Genomic DNA, 21,041 nt, shown 5'->3' with positions numbered 1-21,041 from the left:
TGATATCGTAACAACGAGAGACATCGTCCAATCACTGCTCACGTCGCCTGGTGAGTAAAACGCGTACTCCGAGGGAAAGTGAAGGGTCCGCTCCGGCCGCTGAGCCAATGACGGCGCAGAGGTTGCGATGATTGACAGGAAGGTGGGAAGTCAGAGAAGAGAGAATGCAAATAGGCAAGACGAGGCCAGAGCCGAGCAGCTGTCGGCCCCGAGGTAATGATTGACGAGCCGTGCAGCTGACCAATCAGATTTCTGCACTCATTTTTCCCACTCTGACGTGAAGATGAGAGCTGCCACCTGATTGGTTAAAAAGTACATTGTTTTCCTTTGTTCGCCTAGTCACCATCTACTGCCCCCTTGTGGTCTGAGCGATTAGTGTCACATTTTACCTTATGGAAAATAGCGATGAAATAACGGAGCTGAAACGCGGCGGAGACTTGTGCTGGGGGAATCCGGGCGCTAATGGCGCGGCGTAATAACGGTGGGACGGAACGATCACTTTTCTGGTCACAGCTTCACTAATGAATCCTTTCTTTCATGTTTTACAGAATAACGCAACAAATTCTGCTCTGGCGGCGGAGGCAGGAGGAGTAGAGGTATGTAATGGTGCGATTGGTGCGCCAGGACCCTAGGAAAGCCTAATAACATCGCCCGTGGGGCAGTAATCAGGGCCAAAGGCTGCACGGGGCCCACCGGGGCAAGTCCACGACAGCTGGGGGGGCACTCAGCATAGGCCTCAGTAGGCGACGTCCACTGCAGCTGTTTAACCCCTTAAATACTGTGGTTAATTGTGACTGCGGCATTTAATAGGTGGGAAATGCGGGAGAATTGGTCCTTTATGACCCCCCACAACATATGGAAGGGTGCCGATGGTGTTGTCGTGGCAGCAGGGTGCCGATGGGGTTGTCGTGGCAGCAGGGTGCCGATGGCGTTGTCGTGGCAGCAGGGTGCCGATGGCGTTGTCGTGGCAGCAGGGTGCCGATGGCGTTGTCGTGGCAGCAGGGTGCCGATGGCGTTGTCGTGGCAGCAGGGTGCCGATGGCGTTGTCGTGGCAGCAGGGTGCCGATGGCGTTGTCGTGGCAGCAGGGTGCCGATGGCGTTGTCGTGGCAGCAGGGTGCCGATGGCGTTGTCGTGGCAGCAGGGAGCCGATGGCGTTGTCGTGGCAGCAGGGTGCCGATGGCGTTGTCGTGGCAGCAGGGTGCCGATGGGGTTGTCGTGGCAGCAGGGTGCCGATGGCGTTGTCGTGGCAGCAGGGTGCCGATGGCGTTGTCGTGGCAGCAGGGTGCCGATGGCGTTGTCGTGGCAGCAGGGTGCCGATGGCGTTGTCGTGGCAGCAGGGTGCCGATGGCGTTGTCGTGGCAGCAGGGTGCCGATGGCGTTGTCGTGGCAGCAGGGTGCCGATGGCGTTGTCGTGGCAGCAGGGTGCCGATGGCGTTGTCGTGGCAGCAGGGTGCCGATGGCATTGTCGTGGCAGCAGGGTGCCGATGGCGTTGTCGTGGCAGCAGGGTGCCGAATGGCGTTGTCGTGGCAGCATGGTGCCGATGGCGTTGTCGTGGCAGCAGGTTGTCCGCCATATTTTTACAATACATTATATTACAGTACACCGCGGTTTTGTATTTCTGATCACAGGTTTGAAAAAGTGTAAAAAATATATATATTTTAATCTAAGCGTTCCTTTTTCTAAACATAAAATGAACGTATTCGTCATCGCCGCCGGCGTAACTGTCCCAAATAATAATATATCCAAAGATTAGTCACATACGGCAATTGCTGAAAGAAAAAAAAATTAAAAAGGTAAAAACGACGCGTTTTAGTCGCTTCGCCTTTTTAAAAAAAATAAATAAATAAAAATGGAATAAAAAGAAATCAGAAAGTCAATCAGACTCCAAATGGTAAAAATAAGAAATACAGCTCGTCTCACAATAAAAGTCATTCAACAAAAAAAAATAAAAGAAGAGGGCCCCCTGGAGCCACGCGATGGCATCCATATTGATTTTCCACTTTTTGGGGAGTCTTTTCCTCAGTTTTGCCGTTCAGGACATGAGGTCGGGGGTCTTTTTAGAGTTGTGTGCAGGGGCCCTGGTACAAGTTCGTGTTGGGCCCCCCAGAGCTTCCAGTTTAACAACATTTTTTCCATTCCCTTTGTCCTGGGATCAGAATGTGAATGTGATTATTTTACATTGGAGGCCTCCGACATTCAGTTGGAAATACCTGGGTCCTGTTGTTGGGTGGGAGACAAGGTTGGGCTGGGAGGGGGCGGCCACTGGCAGCAGTACAAGGGTTTATGTGCAAATCCCATTATGTTAAATCGCTCCCTGCTGGGTGGAGGCCATTAGATGCAGGAATTCATTAAAAAACCCAAACATTCACCCCCATGGTGGCGGCTTGTTAACTATTTACTGACTGACAACCAACATGGCTGCCATCACTCCTCTTCCTCTATATACATAGGCGTCAGTAAGTAATATATACAAAGCGACTCAATATTAATGCTATACACGAGATATACGAGTCAAATAATTGCCATGAGTACTACTAGCAAAATATATTTATTAGATTTTCACTGAAAATCATACATATCATATATGGTAGAAAATAGATAAAAGGATGTGACTGCATCCACAGGTGCAAAAAGTCCAGGTATAGCCGACAAAAACACAATAAGTTACAATGCATACATAATATTAAGGTATACAAAAAATGCAAATAGCCCATGTGTGTGGCAGACAAAACATCAAGGTGGGTGTTATCTATACATAGTAATCCTGATAATGCCTCATGTAACTGCCACACATTAAGTATACATAGACCGCATTACATAAACAGCTAGTTAGCAAAGTAAAGAGTTAATTACCCATAGTTTGTGTCCTGTCTGGCTCCTGGATGAACCCCAACCTTTCCGGCTGACCGACGCTCACAGACAGTACAGGAGGAGTGCAGAGCACAGCGCTGGAACACAGACGGCTGTAGGTAAGTATGTAGTGTTTTTTTTTTTTTTACTTTTAGGATGGTAACCAGGGTAAACATCGGGTAACTAAGCGCGGCCTTGCGCTTAGTTACCCAATGTTTACCCTGGTTACCGGCATCGTTGGTCGCTGGAGAGCGGTCTGTGTGACAGCTCTCCAGCGACCAAACAGCGACGCTGCAGCGATCCAGATCGTTGTCGGTATCGCTGCAGCGTCGCTTAATGTGAAGGGGCCTTTACATTCTACAGGATTATGGGGAAGGAGACAGTAGGTTGAGGGTTGCAGGAGCTCCGGTGTTGGTGAGGCGGTAGCTCCGGTGTTGGTGAGGCGGTAGCTCTGGTGTTGGTGAGGCGGTAGCTCCAGTGTTGGTGAGGCGGTAGCTCTGGTGTTGGTGAGGCGGTAGCTCCGGTGTTGGTGAGGCGGTAGCTCCGGTGTTGGTGAGGCGGTAGCTCCGGTGTTGGTGAGGCGGTAGCTCCGGTGTTGGTGAGGCGGTAGCTCTGGTGTTGGTGAGGCGGTAGCTCCGGTGTTGGTGAGGCGGTAACTCCGGTGTTGGTGAGGCGGTAGCTCCGGTGTTGGCGAGGCGGTAGCTCCGGTGTTGGTGAGGCGGTAGCTTCGATAGTGATGAGGCAGCAGCAGGGTCAGTGCAGGCTGTAGGCTTTCCTGAAGAGATGAGTTTTCAGGTTCCGTCTGAAGGATCCGACTGTGGTTGATAGTCGGACGTGTTGGGGCAGAGAGTTCCAGAGGATGGGGATATTCGGGAGAAGTCTTGGAGGCGATTGGATGAGGAGCGAATAAGTGTGGAGGAGAGAAGGAGGTCTTGGGAGGACCGGAGATCACGTGAGGGAAGATATCGAGAGATTAGTTCATTAGTTTATTCCATCATAATAAATCCCCAGATTTGACCGACATCCGGATCGCCCAGCGCAGTGTGAAGTTATTTCTGCCCCCGTGACACCAGAACATGGCGGGGTCTAGGAAGCCCCAGGTGCCGGCCAGAGATTGGGCAGCGCAGAAGTTTGCACGGCCCAGGTCCGGCCACCATGTAGGAAAGATCAGGACGGAAGATCAGGGCGGTTTTCATCTCTTTAACCTCTAGGTGTAAACAGAAATGTTATAATTCACCAACAGCAAGCAGAGATCTCGGCAATGGTGAGAACATAAACACAAAGGGAAGAAGTTATCGTCCTGCTATGCCACAACGTGGTGCACAGAGCTGGATCACTCCCCCGACGTCTGCTGAAAGTTGTAAAAGTTTTCAGGATTTGGCCTCAAAATAAAACCTGATTAAAGCTAAAAGTTCTGTGCGCTCCGTGTCCTCCGCAGAGGTCCTGATAACACTGTGGGTGGGGCAGCTTCCCTCGGGGATCCGGCAGGCGAGCAGGTACAGGTCCTGAGAACGCTTCGGGGCGGAGCAGCCTCCCTCGGGGATCCAGCAGGTACAGGTCCTGAGAACGCCCCGGGGCGGTGCAGCCTCCCTCGCGGATCCGGCAGGCGAGCAGGTACAGGTCCTGAGAACGCTGCAGGGCGGTGCAGCTTCCCTCAGGGATCCAGCAGGTGAGCAGGTACAGGTCCTGAGAACGCTCCGGGGCGGTGCAGCCTCCCTCGCGGATCCGGCAGGCGAGCAGGTACAGGTCCTGAGAACGCTCCGGGGCGGTGCAGCTTCCCTCGGGGATCCGTCAGGCGAGCAGGTACAGGTCCTGAGAACGCTCCAGGGTGGTGCAGCTTCCCTCAGGGATCCAGCAGGTGAGCAAGTACAGGTCCTTAGAACGCTCTGGGCGGTGCAGCCTCCCTCAGGGATCCGTCAGGCGAGCAGGTACGGGTTCTGAGAACGCTCCGGGCGGTGCAGCTTCCCTCAGGGATCCGGCAGGCGGGCAGGTACAGGTCCTGAGTACGCTCCGGGGCGGTGCAGCTTCCCTCGGGGATCCAGCAGGTGAGCAGGTACAGGTCCTGAGAACGCTCCAGGGCGGTGCAGCTTCCCTCGGGGATCCGGCAGGCGAGCGGGTACAGATCCTGAGAACGCTCCAGGGTGGTGCAGCTTTCCTCAGGGATCCGGCAGGTGAGCAGGTACAGGTTCTGAGAACGCTCCGGGTGGTGCAGCCTCCCTCGGGGATCCAGCAGGTGAGCAGGCACAGGTCCTGAGAACGCTCCGGGCGGTGCAGCCTCCCTCGTGGATCCGGCAGGGGAGCAGGTACAGGTCCTGAGGACGCTCCGGGGCGGTGCAGCTTCCCTCGGGGATCCAGCAGGCGAGCAGGTACAGGTCTTGAGAACGCTCCGGGCGGTGCAGCCTCCCTCGTGGATCCGGCAGGGGAGCAGGTACAGGTCCTGAGAACGCTCCGGGGCGGTGCAGCTTCCCTTGGGGATCCGGCAGGCGAGCAGGTACAGGTCCTGAGAACGCTCCAGGGCGGTAAAGCCTCCCTCGGGGATCCGTCAGGCGAGCAGGTACAGGTCCTGAGAACGCTCCGGGCGATGCAGTGGGGCGGTGCAGCTTTCTCCGGGGATCCGGCAGGCGAGCAGGTGCCATCTGACGCTTCTCTCTGTAAGTGACTGCTTACTTTTCCTTTATGAGTGACTACATGAAATAATGGAGGCGCAAGAAGATCCGGTGTAACAGGCCAGTTTAACCCCCCGCCCAGAATATACCCGGGGTTAAAGTGGCCTAGGCCAGATTATACCCCGGGTATATTCTGGCCTAGCCCAAACTATACCCCGGGGTATAAATTGGACTAGTCCAGTTTATACCCCTCTGGGCCAGAATATACCCCAGCTGCTGTAGATCAGGCAGCGCACAGGGCCCCAGGCAGCGCACAGGGGCCCCAGGCAGCACACGGGCCCCAGGCAGTGCACGGAGCCCCAGACAGCGCACGGTGCCCCAGGCAGTGCACAGGACCCCAGGCAGCCCACAGGGGCCCCAGGCAGTGCACAAGGCCCCAGGCAGCGCACAGGGGCCCCAGGCAGCACACGGAGCCCCAAACAGCGCACGGTGCCCCAGGCAGCCCACAGGTCCCCAGGCAGCCCACAGGACCCCAGGCAGCCCACAGGGGGTCCCAGATAGAGCACAGGGGGGCAGAGACAGTGAGCAAGGGGGTAAGAACGCGCAAGGGGGGAAAATAGACAGAGCGCATGTCCCCTGTACGCTGTCTGGGCCCCCTGTGCGCTATCTGGGACCCACTGTACGCTGTCTGGGACCCACTGTATGCTGTCTGGGACCCCCTGTACGATGTCTGGGGCCCTGCTCTTGAGTATATCACTCAATCCTAGTTTCACATCTGCGTACAGCCGTGCGCATGTGTACGCTCTCAGTGAAGCCTTGACCACTGCTGCGTCCTGCCAGTTAAGCTCCGCCGACGTTCTTTTGACGGTGCTGCAACCCGCGGCGAAGGCAACAAGCTGGATTTTCTTGTGTTCACCAAATCGTCAAAACAACGCATGCGGACACAAACGCAAACATCCGCAGGGCCTACGTACCCAATGATAAAGATAGGGTAAGCAGGCCACATGCGCACCTGGGCGGAGCTTAATTGGCGGGTGCAACAATGGGCGGGGCTTCACTGAGAACGTACACAGCCGTGCGCAAATGTGAAACTAGCCTAAGATGTCTAGGGCCCCTGTGTGATGTCTGGGGCCCCTGTGCGATGTCTGGGGCCCCGTTCTTGAATATATCACTCAATGGTTCTCATAAGCGCGAAAAATCGGATCTTTAATATGCTTTAATCTTTAATATACTCAAGAATGGGGCCACAGACATCAGACAGGGGGTCCCAAACAGCACACATGGGATCCCAGACATCGTCACTTCCCCCTCCCTTGTGCACTGTCTCTGCCCCCCTGTGCGCTGCCTGGGGCCCCGTGCGCAGCCTGGGGCCCCTGTGCGCTGTCTGGGCCCCCGTTCTCTGCCTGGGGCCCCGTGCGCTGCCTGGGGCCCCTTGTGCTGCCTGGGGCCCTGTGCGCTGCCTGGGGCCCCTTGTGCTGCCTGGGGCCCTGTGCGCTGCCTGGGGCCCCTTGTGCTGCCTGGGGCCCCTGTGTGCTGCTTGGGGCCCTGTGGGCTGCCTGGGGCCCTATGCGCTCCCTGGGGCCCTATGCGCTCCCTGGGGCCCCTGTGTGCTGCCTGGGGCCCTGTACTCTGCCTGGGGCCCTGTGCGCTGCCTGATCTACAGCAGCTGGGGTATATTCTGACCTGGAGGGGTATAATCTGGCCTAGGCCACTTTAACCCCGGGTATATTCTGGGCGGTGGGGTTAGTCTGGCCTGTTACAACAGGACCACCGCCCCGTACAGTGACGGGCTACCTACAAAAACGGGGGGATCATCAGGAAAATGGGGAAATCCTATTAACTACACATATCCAGCGGCGGCAGAGAGTGCAGCAGACCCTTCATACTGCAGTGCGGGGGGGCTTTACTCCCCGTTTTAGGCTTTTACAGCTTTTTACAATCCCGGTGACCTGCACTGTATTGCCTGCGTTACCTCTGCCCATTCAGCAGCACAATGCTTCCCGCCACCGTCCAGATCTCTTCTTTCATCCTCCGGATCTCTTCTCATTGTTCTCGAGAATATTTGTTTAACCCCTTTAACGCTGCATGACAGATATCATGGCACCGGTCAGGGTGTGTGGCGGGGTCCAGGATCTTAGCCCGATCCATACACAGCAGGTGGCGGCTGCATCAATGGAAAATTAAAAAATCAAGACGACGCACAGCACTTTTTTTTTTTGTTTGAAAAAATTCTTATTTTTATTAAGTAAAATAATAATACAAAAGAGGATGGACGTTCTGTGTCTCCAGACTCGCACTGAGGGCGCAGACAGGCGGCTGTATAAATCGCACCATAGTGCACGGACGGCAGCTCTCCCGACCCGAGCGCCACAGCTTCATACGTTCCTATGGCCGCAGCCAGTCCGAGCATTGCGGTACGTTTTATACGGCCGTCTGACGGCACTGACCTGCAGAATCACCGCTCCTGGACACGTTTTCTCCATTTCTCAGCACATTATACGGTAACGTGAATGGTGACATTGAAAATTACCCCTCGTCCTGCAGAAAACATAAACCCTCATTCAGTGATGGGGACGGAAAAATAAAAAAATGTAAAATGTATGGCTCTAGGAAGACAAAGATGAAAAGATCAATAAAAAAAAATATATGGGCAAAGTGAAGGGGTTGGGGAAGCGTTGATTTCAGCGGCTCGTCTCCTCCGCTCCCGTCTGCCGATGACTCCATTGTTTCCACGTTTTATCCATTGATGGCATGTTGGAAGGTCGGACGTCTCAGGAGAGGTAGAAGCAGCTTTTTATCTTTGCTTTTTTCTTACATATTGCCAACTTATATTTATTTATTTTACTCACTTAGATAGCGCCATTAATTCCACAGCGCTTTACAGACCTTATTGGCACTGTCCCCATCGGGGCAATCACAATCTAAATTCCCTATCTGTATGTCTTTGGAATGTGGGAGGAAACCGGAGAACCCGGAGGAAACCCACGCAAACACGGGGAGAACATACAAACTCCTTGCAGATGTTGTCCTTGGTGGGATTTGAACCCAGGATCCCAGCGCTGCAAGACTGCAGTGTTAACCACTGAGCCACTGTACAGTGCTAGCCAATGAATCTGTACAATGCTAACCACTGAGCCACCGTACAGTGCTAGCCATTGAATCTGTACAATGCTAACCACTGAGCCACCGTACAGTGCTAGCCAATGAATCTGTACAGTGCTAACCACTGAGCCACCGTACAGTGCTTGCCATTGAACCTCTGTACAGTACTAACCACTGAGCCACCGTACAGTGCTAACCACTGAGCTACTGTACAGTGCTAACCACTGAGCTACCGTACAGTGCTAGCCATTGAACCTTTGTAAAGTGCTAACCACTGAGCCACCGTACAGTGTTAACCACTGAGCCACCGTACAGTGCTAGCCATTGAACCTCTGTACAGTACTAACCACTGAGCCACCGTACAGTGTTAACCACAGCCACCGTACAGTGCTAGCCATTGAACCTCTACAATGCTAACCACTGAGCCACCGCAGTGTTAACCACTGAGCCACCGTACAGTGCTAGCCATTGAACCTCTGTACAGTACTAACCACTGAGCCACCGTACAGTGTTAACCACTGAGCCACCGTACAGTGCTAGCCATTGAACCTCTGTACAGTGCTAACCACTGAGCCACCGTGCTAAATATGATTTATTTGGCATCGCATCCAGAAATGTAATTTCTATATCTGTGCATGACCCTGGTATGGAGGGGTCACCCAGTACGTACTTCTGGCGTCCATTGCCCTATTGGGGGCCTGTACCGCACCTCCGCTTCCCTCCATACAAAACGTGAGATAAAAAAAAGCAGCATGTTCCCATCCCATCGTTTCCACCTGTGGCAGGTAATAAGATTGTGCCACCATATGGTGCGCAGCATGTTCCCGAGCCGCACACTGACACTTTATAGGATAGGAACAACCGCTTAGCCCCTTAGTGTGAGCGTCTGATACGGTGCCCCGGTACATCTGAGTGACAGATCAGTCTCTGAAGGGGTCGTCCTCTCCGTACCGTGTAGATCTCCGCTCACCTCTGTTTTGGAGGCCGAAGAAAATGGAGACGGGATTGTGATTTAAGTCAGAGATCACAGTCTCCCATTCAAATCAAATGGTCTCTAACAAAAAAAGGAGGATGAGGAGGAGAAGAGCGCGTCGAAGAGGAGAAGAGCACGCCGAGGAGGAGAAGAGCGCGTCGAAGAGGAGAAGAGCACGCCGAGGAGGAGAAGAGCGCGCCGAAGAGCGTGCCAAAGAGGAGAAGAGCGTGCCAATGAGGAGAAGAGCGCGCCAAAGAGGAGAAGAGCGCGCCAAAGAGGAGAAGAGCGCGCCAAAGAGGAGAAGAGCGCGCCAAAGAGGAGAAGAGCGCGCCAAAGAGGAGAAGAGCGCGCCAAAGAGAAGAAGAGCGGGCCAAAGAGGAGAAGAGCGCGCCGAGGAGAAGAGCGTGCCGAGGAGGAGAAGAGCGCAGAAGAGGAGAAGAGCATACCAAGGAGGAGAAGAGCGTGCCAAGAAGGAGAAGAGCGCGCCAAAGAGGAGAAGAGTGCGCCGAGAAGGAGAAGAGCGCGCCGAGGAGGAGAAGAGCGCGCCGAGGAGAAGAAGAGAAAGCAGAAGAGGAGAAGAGCGCCAAAAAGGAGAAAAGCGTGCCGAGGAGGAGAAGAGCGCCGAGGAGGAGAAGAGCACGCCAAGGATTAGGAACTAACACATTGACCAAAGATGGAGGAACATAGGTCCTTTTTGTCCTCATCTGCACAAGACCTTACAGAAGACAAACAGATCTGGACTCGGCAGATTGTCCATGGTTTCCCTGCAGGAGCAGCAGCTCCACATCTGAACATGGCTGTGTCTGACATCTGGTGATGCTGCCCCCGAACAGATCTGGAGCAGAAGAAAAAAAAAAAACGCTGCAACAGTCTGCTGGTGACAGATCCAAGGCTCCTGCTGAGATCGGGTCGTGAATACAATCGTCCGGGTTATGGTCACAAGGCCGTATTAATCAGACAGTATTGCACGCAATTGCCAGGGGTCTCGTATGTATATGATCATCTGACAGCTTTAAATATAAGCTCCATATGATTTTTCTGCAACAACTAGCCTACTTCTTGATGGTCTCCAGGTATCGGCAGCTTGCCTACTTGTTGATGATCTCCAGGTATCGGCAGCTTGCCTACTTGTTGATGATCTCCAGGTATCGGCAGCGAGCCTACTTGTTGGTGGTCTCCAGGTATAAACACCAGGCTGGTGGGATTTAAGCCTGATAGCAAATGAATGAATTGAATACAAGGTGCTGACGACGCAGCGGAGATAAACCGTGGTCACTGAGCACGACAGATCACGGAAGCAGAGATGAAGACCCCCGAGGAGACACTGGTAGGCGGGAGGGATAGGCAGAAGAGTAGGGTACTGCTGGGGAAAGTGGTTTTACATTGTGGCGGGTACGATGAGTACAACCAAGAGTCTATGGAAACCAGCAAAACTCGTCCACCTCCATTCAAAGCTACGACTTTATGAAAATGTCCACCTGCTGTAAAGGCAGAGCTGCTTTATATAAAGCCGCAGGATGCATTAGTATTCACACCCCAGACACAGCAGGACGAGCTCCCCCTCTGTATGTATGTGTATATATATATATATATATATATATATCCCTCCCCCCCCCACAGGTGGCTGTAATGACGAGCGCCCCACCCTCACGATCAGTGGCAGCGGCTGCCGGCAGTTGAGGCTGATTATATAGGAGGCGGCCGGCCCTCGCTCTGTAACCCGGTGTAGTCGGCAGATCCTGTCTGCCATGGCCAGAACGCTGCCGCTGCAGGTAATGCCGATATTTCTCATGTCCTCACGTCGTGGTTAATTATTGGTATCTGGGAGCCAAGGAAAAAAAAAAAGGGTCTTGTCTGATGTATCAGGGGCTATTGATTATTTATTGGGGGGGATAGATATCATTGATATCAGGCAGTGTGACGCCTGCGCCGCTCTGCGCGGAGGACTCCCTCTGTTTGCACTAACGTCATCACTCCATCGACGGCGGCGCTGTTCCTCCTCTGCCCCACTTTATAGCGAATGTGAACAAAGCCTTATTCTGTTTTCAGATATTAATGTCTCATTTAGTTTTATTTTCTGTATTTTGGGGGTATTTATCAAAAATGCAACTTTTCCGCACCACCTAGATAAAACCTTTACTCGGAAAAGAAGCGGCAATCTGCAAATATAAAATGATGGGATTATGCAGAAAAATGGCAAAATATTGACGTTGTGGATATTGGGAACGGGGGATGATTTCACTCTGGTTTCCGATCGGCGCCCCCTGCAGGAGGTAATCCAGCTATGCACACTTAGCACCCACATGGTGGAAGGGGAACATCCGGGGTCTTTGTTAATATTTCTCCCCCCGCTATGGTGTGTATTTAAGACCACCGAGTGATCGGTATCAGAGCACATACGCTGCATTGTTCTCGGCAGCACATGACGATCATACAGAGCGATGTGCTGCTGAGAATCAGGATTTTTACACCCAACAAGCGAGGATTGTCCTTGTTCCCCGAGTGATTATCATCCTGTCTGAACAAGTCCGCAATCAGGAAATGTCCTAGGACCCAATTATCACCAGTGGAGAATTCGCACCACATTTCTCTTATGGGCAGCATGGCGGCTCAGTGGTTAGCAGTGTACTGTACATCGGCTCAGTGGTTAGCAGTGTACTGTACATCGGCTCAGTGGTTAGCAGTGTACTGTACATCGGCTCAGTGGTTAGCAGTGTACTGTACATCGGCTCAGTGGTTAGCAGTGTACTGTACATCGGCTCAGTGGTTAGCAGTGTACTGTACATCGGCTCAGTGGTTAGCAGTGTACTGTACATCGGCTCAGTGGTTAGCAGTGTACTGTACATCGGCTCAGTGGTTAGCAGTGTACTGTACATCGGCTCAGTGGTTAGCAGTGTACTGTACATCGGCTCAGTGGTTAGCAGTGTACTGTACATCGGCTCAGTGGTTAGCAGTGTATTGTACATCGGCTCAGTGGTTAGCAGTGTACTGTACATCGGCTCAGTGGTTATCACTGCAGCTTTGCAGCGCTGGGGTCCTGGGTTCAAATCCGACCAAGGACAACATCTGTTTGCGTCGGTTTCCTCCGGGTTCTCTGGTTGCCTCACACACTCCAAAGACTGATGGGGAATGTAGATTGTCACTGTCCCCATCGGGGCTCCCAATGTCCGTAAAGCGCTGCGGAATATCATAGCGCTACATAAGCAAAGCATACATAAGCACACGCTGTATACGGGGGAGGGCGATGGGAGCATATCCTCTACTAAAAGGCTCAACTTTAATAAGTCTTTAATAATAAAGGTGACAAGTTACTCACATACTATAATGGCCCCAATATCACCGGGGGCAGCAGACGGTCCCAGAAGAGATGGGGGGGGGGAGATATTGGTCGGGAATTTCAGACTTCCCACTGCAATCACTTCCGGATGAGCTCCGACAGAAACAACTGGTGACGACTCTCCCATAGAGGACACAGGAGCGATCGACCGAACAAACATTGCTGTGCGTGCGCGAGACATCCAAGAGAGTTAGCGGCCAACTGTACGGCCAAAGTTTTGTATGGTGAACACCCATTCAAGGTGTAGAGAGGAGTTAACGGCTTGCTTATTTTTAGCACATTTAATGTAAATAAAAAGTCATAAATGTCTGCAAAAATGATGGATTAATACATGAGGGCAGTATTATAGTAGTTATATTCTTGTACATAGGGGCAGTATTATAGTAGTTATATTCTTGTACATAGGAGCAGTATTATAGTTGTCATATTCTTGTACATAGGGGCAGTATTATAGTAGTTATATTCTTGTACATAGGGGCAGTATTATAGTAGTTATATTCTTGTATATAGTGGCTGTATTATAGTAGTTATATTCTTGTACATAGGGGCAGTATTATAGTAGTTATATTCTTGTACATAGGAGCAGTATTATAGTAGCTATATTCTTGTACATGGGAGCAGTATTATAGTAGTTATATTCTTGTATATAGGAGCAGTATTATAGTAGTTATATTCTTGTACATAGGAGCAGTATTATAGTAGTTATATTCTTGTACATAGGGGCAGTATTATAGTAGTTATATTCTTGTACATAGGAGCAGTATTATAGTAGTTATATTCTTGTATATAGGAGCAGTATTATAGCAGTTATATTCTTGTACATATGAGCAGTATTATAGTAGTTATATTCTTGTATATAGGAGCAGTATTATAGCAGTTATATTCTTGTACATAGGAGCAGTATTATAGTAGTTATATTCTTGTACATAGGAGCAGTATTATAGTAGTTATATTCTTGTACATAGGAGCAGTATTATAGTAGTTATATTCTTGTACATAGGAGCAGTATTATAGTAGTTATATTCTTGTATATAGGAGCAGTATTATAGCAGTTATATTCTTGTACATATGAGCAGTATTATAGTAGTTATATTCTTGTACATAGGAGCAGTATTATAGTAGTTATATTCTTGTACATAGGAGTAGTATTATAGTAGTTATGTTTGTTACGTGTTTGTATGTATAATAGGTTCCATGTGAGATGCATGTCCCTAATGCATCAGCCCACAGGCTGCGCCCCTGGGCAGAGGGGACATGATATTCCTCTTTTGTCCGCCCCCACCTTTGTAATTCCCACAGTAAATATCGGCAGGCTCCGACCCCCTGCGGCTATTGTAATGTATGTCTGGCCTGCCGCTTTTCTATTGGCCTGCCCTGTGTATCTGTGTGATATATTCTGTGTCCTATGAGTAAAGTGTTGTCAGACTGGAAATACACGGAGAAGCAGTGATCTTTTATATGCACCCATGTAACCAAGCAATGACAGCCAGCGTCCTTCATTCAGACTCCAGCCAAAGCGGAGTGGACCTCCTGAAACACGGGGTGGTACTGAAAGAGGTACCCCAGCTTGGTAGACCCCGTTACACTGGTGGCAGACAGCGGGATATGATATCCCTTCTACAGGAGGAAAGGAATGAATGGAAAACAACTACCAGAAGTTAAAGAGGACTAAATTAAAAGATCTGGTGGAAGCCCGAGGGTTGATCGCCAGCAACAAAACAAAAGCGGAATTGATAGCAGCCATCATGGAACACGACAGTGCAGCGCCCCCCCCCCCCCCCCCCCCCCCCCCCAATGTGAACGTGGAGGAGACTGAATTCCAGAGGGAGGTAAAGAACAGACTGGCGTTCTATGGCCCAAACCCTGCAGTAGAGATCATACGAGAGGTGATGGCTGATGTGCGTACTGATCTGAAGGAAAAGATGGCCGAGCGGACCAGGATAGAGCTAACCAAGATGGAGATGGCAGAGCGGACCAAAGTGGAGCTGGCCAAGATGGAGATGGGAGAGAGGAGAGTCAGCGAGCAGGGGGAGCTCTGGCTTCCGCCCAGGTACCTTCAACAGTAAGCCACAAAAAGATCCAGTATAATGCCTTCCGACAGTTGGGGGAGGCAGAGGTAGACATTGATGGCTTTCTGCAGGACTTTGAGCGGCAGTGTGCCCTTCATCAAGTGAAGCCGGAGGAACGGGTTCAGATTCTGGCCAGCAAGCTGACAGGCCGGGCAGCGGACACCTATCGCACGGTACCTGATGAGGACTGTATGGACTATGAGCGGATCAAAGAAGTGATCTTGGCCCGGTATGCGCTGACACCAGAGGTAATCTATGATGTTCGTCAATACTGCCAGACCTGTGACAGTTGCCAGCGCATTGGCAAGAGGGGAGATCGATGCAAGGCCAAATTACGCCCCCTCCCCATTGTGGAGGAACCATTTAGCCGAGTAGCGGTCGATCTGATAGGGCCGTTAGCCAAACCCAGTCCGTCAGGGAAAAGGTATATATTGACAGTGGTAGATTATGCCACACGGTATCCAGAGGCGGTTGCGTTACCTAACATACTGGCAGAGACGGTGGCGGCTGCCTTGCTCCAGGTTTTCCCACGGGTTGAATTTCCTCGGGAGATTATCTCGGACCAGGGTACCCAGTTTACAGCAGAGGTGACCAACCAACTGTGGAAGCTGTGCGGTGTAAAGTCCATTAGAAGCGCCCCTTACCACCCGCAAACCAATGGGTTGTGTGAACGCTTTAACGGGACGTTAAAACAACTCATTGGGACTTTTACCAGGACCTACAGGGACTGGGAGAAATTCTTGCCTCACCTCCTGTTTGCCTATCGGGAGGTGCCCCAAGAATCCACAAGGTTCTCCCCGTTCGAGCTGGTAAACGGGAGACGGGTAAGGGGACCCCTAGACTTAGTGCTAGAACACTGGGAAGGGGAGGGCATCATAGAAGGGGTACCTATTGTACCCTATGTGCTGGAATTCCGGGACCGCCTACAGGAGCTGACCCAGGCTGTACGTGGGAACATGCAGGTGGCCCAGCGGCGCCAGCGCGTATGGTACGATCGGAGGGCCAGAGAGCGCACCTTGGAAATAGGCAGAAGGTCCTGGTGTTAGAGCCCACTAGGCAGAACAAGTTCCAAGCTGCATGGCAGGGGCCCTACCAGGTAGTGGGGAAAATAGCCGACACCACCTATAATGTCGCCGATTGTGACGACCCCAGGGTTATCCGCATGTTCCACGTGAATATGCTGAAGCCCTATCGGAAGCTCCCTGAAGAGGTAGTGGCCATCTGTGCACCTGAAGCAGAGGATTTAGCTGGACTTCCCTTGCCTGATGTCTTAGGGGAAAGGACTCAGTCTAAGGCCGGGGTCACACTAGACCGTAATACGGACGAGTGCAATGCGATAAAAAAATCGCATAGCACTCGTCCCAATGTTAATCTATGGGGCAGCTCCCATCATCCGATATTTTCTCGGCCGTATTCAGGATCCGAGTGAAATCGCAGCATGCTGCGATTGTCAGCGTTTCGCGGCCGAGAATCGCCAATGAAAGTCTATGGAAGCCCCAAAAATACGGATCATACACGGACCAGCAGTGTGACTTGCGAGGAATACGCAGCGCTGTTAGAGAGAAAAGCCGGCAATTCAGTGCGGTGTACAGTAAAATCACACTGACAGCTTAGAATAGAATAGGTCGAATAAATGTGTACACATAAAATAGGTATATATATATATATATATATATATATATATGTGTCAGTGAGACACATATATATATATATATATATATATATATATATATATTAATATTTCATCCAGCGCGATATAGCAGAAAGCCGGTAATTTAATTGCCGGCTTCTGCTTTCTCCTTCCTAAAACCCGACATGATTTGAGACCTGGTTTACATACAGTAAACCATGTCTTCTCCCCATTTTTTTTGCATATTCCACACTACTAATGTCAGTAGTGTGTCTATGCAAAATTTGGCCGTTCTAGCTATTAAATTAAGGGGTTAAATGGCGGAAAAAATTGGCGTGGGCTCCCGCACAATTTTCTCCGCCAGAGTAGTAAAGCCAGTGACTGAGGGCAGATATTAATAGCCTGGAGAGGGTCCACGGTTATTGGCCCCCCCCTGGCTAAAAACACCTGCCCCCAGCCACCCCAGAAAAGGCACATCTGGAAGATGCGCCTATTCTGGCACTTGGCCACTCTCTTCCCATTCCCGTGTAGCGGTGGGATATGGGGTAGCTCCCAGGCTTTCTAGGAAAGTTCCCACGATCTATGAACAGCCAGCAGAGGGCGCCTCACCGCAAATGAAGCTAAATATAGATCATTGAACTATATTTAGCCTCATTCCCCGGGGTTTTGCAGCAAGGAGCAGCCTGCATTAGCGGAACTCCTTGCTGCAAAATATTTTAACCCCTTCAGATGGATTTACATCGTTGGACGTTCCAGATCTGCGGAGGGTAAGGATATTGGTGGTTTATTATGTTTTTTTACTTACAGAACGAGGGTCTTCAGTGACTGGATTGGGCGTAGAATAAAATACTCCAACAACCATTGTTTTTATTTCATTAAAATAATTTTAAATAATGTGTTTGTCTTTTATTTAACCCTTTCATTCAATTGGATTAATAATGGATAGGTGTCATAATTGACGCCTCTCCATTATTAATTAGGCTTAATGTCACCTTACAATAGCAAGGTGGCATTAACCCTTCATTACCCCATATCCCACCGCTACACGGGAATGGGAAGAGAGTGGCCAAGTGCCAGAATAGGCGCATCTTCCAGATGTGCCTTTTCTGGGGTGGCTGGGGGCAGATGTTTTTAGCCAGGGGTGGGGGCCAATAACCGTGGACCCTCTCCAGGCTATTAATATCTGCCCTCAGTCACTGGCTTTACTACTCTGGCGGAGAAAATTGTGCGGGAGCCCACGCCAATTTTTTCCGCCATTTAACCCCTTAATTTAAGCTAGAACGGCCAAATTTTGCATAGACACACTACTGACATTAGTAGTGTGGAATATGCAAAAAAAAATGGGGAGAAGACATGGTTTACTGTATGTAAACCAGGTCTCAAATCATGTCGGGTTTTAGGAAGGAGAAAGCAGAAGTCGGCAATTGAATTACCGGCTTTCTGCTATATCGCGCTGGATGAAATATTAATATATATACATATATGTGTCTACTGACATATATATATATATATATATATATATATATATATATATACAGTATATATGTTTGTTTTTTTTGACACATGGATCCCTTGTATTGGCGTATGTTGGTTTTGCAAGCCTGCGATAAAAACACGCAGTACGCATGCCATACGGATGTCACACGGATCATTTGATGCGAGAAAATCGCATCCTCGCACTGCACTCGGATCACTGTTTTCTGCGATTCTCCTCCGTCAAAAACGGACCGTTTTTTTTATACGTTGTGTGTGTCCCCGGCCTAAAACATGGAACCAGGTACACTGGGGTGAAGACTTAGGTCCCCGGGAGAGACAGCAGGCGGAGGAGTTGTTGAGGCAGCGACAGAGGGTGTTTTCGGGGAAACCCGGGTACACTCACCTGGCACAACACAAGGTTGAGACCCAGGATCAGACCCCCCTGCGACAAAACCCCTTCCGCATCCCTGAGTCTGTACGAGAAGGGATGCGACAAGAGATACAAGAGATGTTGCGTTTAGGGGTCATTGAAGAGTCAGATAGTCCCTGAGCATCCCCCGTAGTGTTAGTGCCCAAGAAGGATGGGGCTAAACGGTTTTGTGTAGACTATCATAAGCTCAATGAGAAAACAGTGATGGATGCGTATCCCATGCCGCGTGTGGATGAGTTGTTAGACTGGCTGGCGTGGGGCAAAGTATTTGACCATCGATCTATGCAAAGGCTACTGGCAGATTCCCCTTAGTCCTGATGCTATTCCCAAGTCGGCATTTGTCACCCCGTTTGGCTTATTCCAGTTTCGAGTTATGCCATTCGGGATGAAGACTGCCCCGCGACCTTCCAGAGGCTGGCTGACCGGCTTCTGGATGGTCTCCAGGACTATGCGTGTGCCTACCTGGACGACATCGCCATCTACAGTGCAACATGGGAAGAGCATCTAAATCACCTAGAGACAGTATTAGACAGGATCCACAAGGCCGGAATCACCCTGAACCCAAACAAGTGTCACGTAGGCAAAGCAGAGGTTCAGTATTTAGGGCATTGGGTGGGAAGTGGGAAACAGAGACCAGAACCAGCCAAGATTGAGGCCATAGCCAAATGGCCCACCCCACGCACTAAAACCCAGGTCATGGCGATTTTAGGGACAGCGGGGTATTACAGGAAATTCGTTCCCAATTACAGAAGCGTAGCCAAGCCCCTCACTGATCTGACCCATAAGAACCAACCCTGCCAGGTAACCTGGACCCCAGAGTGTGAGGAAGCCTTCCGCCAGCTAAAGGACGCCCTCACCAATACCACTGTATTGGCCGCACCCGATCCAGCTAAACGTTTCCTTGTCCCCACAGACGCTTCTATGTTTGGATTGGGGGCAGTACTGAGCCAAGTCGGGCCGGACGGCCAAGAGCACCCGGTAGCTTACCTGAGTCGGAAACTACTGCCCCGTGAAGTAAGCTATGCGGCCATCGAGAAGGAGTGCATGGCAATAGTATGGGCACTCAAAAAGTTACAACCATATTTGTATGGACGACAGTTTTCCCTCCTAACGGACCATAATCCCCTAGTCTGGCTTAATCGGGTCTCCGGAGACAACGCCAGATTACTGCGGTGGAGTTTAGCCCTACAACCTCTGGACTTCACCATCCACTACCGACCCGGCAAACAAAACGGTAACGCCGATGGACTAAGTCGACAAACGGAACTCGTACCAACCCCATAAACTTCGGTCATCCCCAAACCGATCCGTTAAGGATCAGACTCTGTATGCCGATCGCGTCGCTGAAAAGGGGAGCCGTGTTATGGAACCACTCAGCACCCAGAATATGTTGTGCAGTTATATGTATGTATAATAGGTTTCATGTGAGATGCATGTCCCTAATACATCAGCCCACAGGCTGCGCCCCTGGGCAGAGGGGACAGGATATTCCCCTATCTGACCTCCCCCACCTTTGTAATTCCCACAGTAAATATCGGCAGGCTCCGAGCACCTGCGGCTATTGTAATGTATGTCTGGCCTGCCACTTTTCTATTGTCCTGCCCTCTGTATCTGTGTGATATATTCTGTGTCCTGTGAGTAAAGTGCTGTCAGACTGGAAATATGTGGAGACGCAGTGATCTTTTATATGCGCCCATGTAATCAAGGAAGTCCAGCCAGCGTTCTTCATTCAGACTCCAGCCAAAGCGGAGTGGACCTCCTGAAACACGGGGTGGTACTGAAAGAGGTACCCCAGCTTGGTAGACCCTGTTACACTGTTCTTGTACATAGGGGCAGTATTATAGTAGTTATATCCTTGTATATAGGGGCAGTATTATAGTAGTTATATTCTTGTACATAGGAGCAGTATTATAGTAGTTATATCCTTGTACATAGGGGCAGTATTATAGTAGTTATATTCTTGTACATAGGGGTAGTATTATAGTAGTTATATTCTTGTATATAGGGGCAGTATTATAGTAGTTATATTCTTATACATAGGGGCAGTATTATAGTAGTTATATTCTTGTACATAGGAGCAGTATTATAGTAGTTATATTCTTGTACATAGGGGGCATGTTGTGAATTCTGTGGCCGAATTCACTCCTGTGGTCACAAGTGGTACTGCAGCTTCTGAGCTTCCTCCCTCAGGTGTTCTGGTGAGCTCGTTAACTGCTTCATTACTTAACTCCGCCTGATGCTGCTATCCTTGCTCCTTGTCAATGTTTCAGTGTTGGATCTGAGCTTCTCCTGATTGTTCCTGTGACCTGCTGCTCTGTATAGCTAAGTGCTTTTTGCTTTTTTTGTTGCTTTTTTTCTGTCCAGCTTGTCTTTTGTTTTGCTGGAAGCTCTGAGACGCAAAGGGTGTACCGCCGTGCCGTTAGTTCGGCACGGTGGGTTATTTTTGCCCCCTTTGCGTGGTTTTGCTTTAGGGTTTTTTGTAGACTGCAAAGTTCGCTTTACTGTCCTCGCTCTGTCCTAGGATATCGGGCCCCACTTTGCTGAATCTATTTCATCCCTACGTTTT

General features: G+C 50.6%; 2 protein-coding genes across 2 annotated transcripts in view; both read left to right on the top strand.

The window, feature by feature from the left end:
• Positions 1–33: 33 nt before the first annotated feature.
• Positions 34–21,041, top strand: part of LOC138641658 (zinc finger protein 140-like) — a 46,676-nt gene continuing 25,668 nt past the window's right edge. Inside the window, exons 1-2 of the mRNA XM_069729218.1 lie at positions 34–213; positions 549–596. The gene's annotated coding sequence lies outside the window, so the exon portion shown is untranslated. The remainder of the gene's footprint in view (positions 214–548; positions 597–21,041) is intronic.
• LOC138643282 (uncharacterized) lies at positions 9,632–10,192 on the top strand. The gene has a single exon (XM_069732212.1). The coding sequence runs from the start codon at positions 9,632–9,634 to the stop codon at positions 10,190–10,192; it is 561 nt and encodes a 186-aa protein (XP_069588313.1).

The sequence above is a fragment of the Ranitomeya imitator genome, chromosome 6, assembly GCF_032444005.1.
Source record: "Ranitomeya imitator isolate aRanImi1 chromosome 6, aRanImi1.pri, whole genome shotgun sequence".
Classification (NCBI taxonomy): Eukaryota; Metazoa; Chordata; class Amphibia; order Anura; family Dendrobatidae; genus Ranitomeya; species Ranitomeya imitator.
The sequence above is the reverse complement of the archived record's forward strand: the minus strand, read 5'-3'. Positions and strand labels throughout refer to the sequence as shown.

Excerpts from the sequence above, each read along its gene's own strand:
- LOC138643282 (XM_069732212.1), top strand. The coding sequence starts at position 9,632 with ATGAGGAGGAGAAGAGCGCGTCGAAGAGGAGAAGAGCACGCCGAGGAG.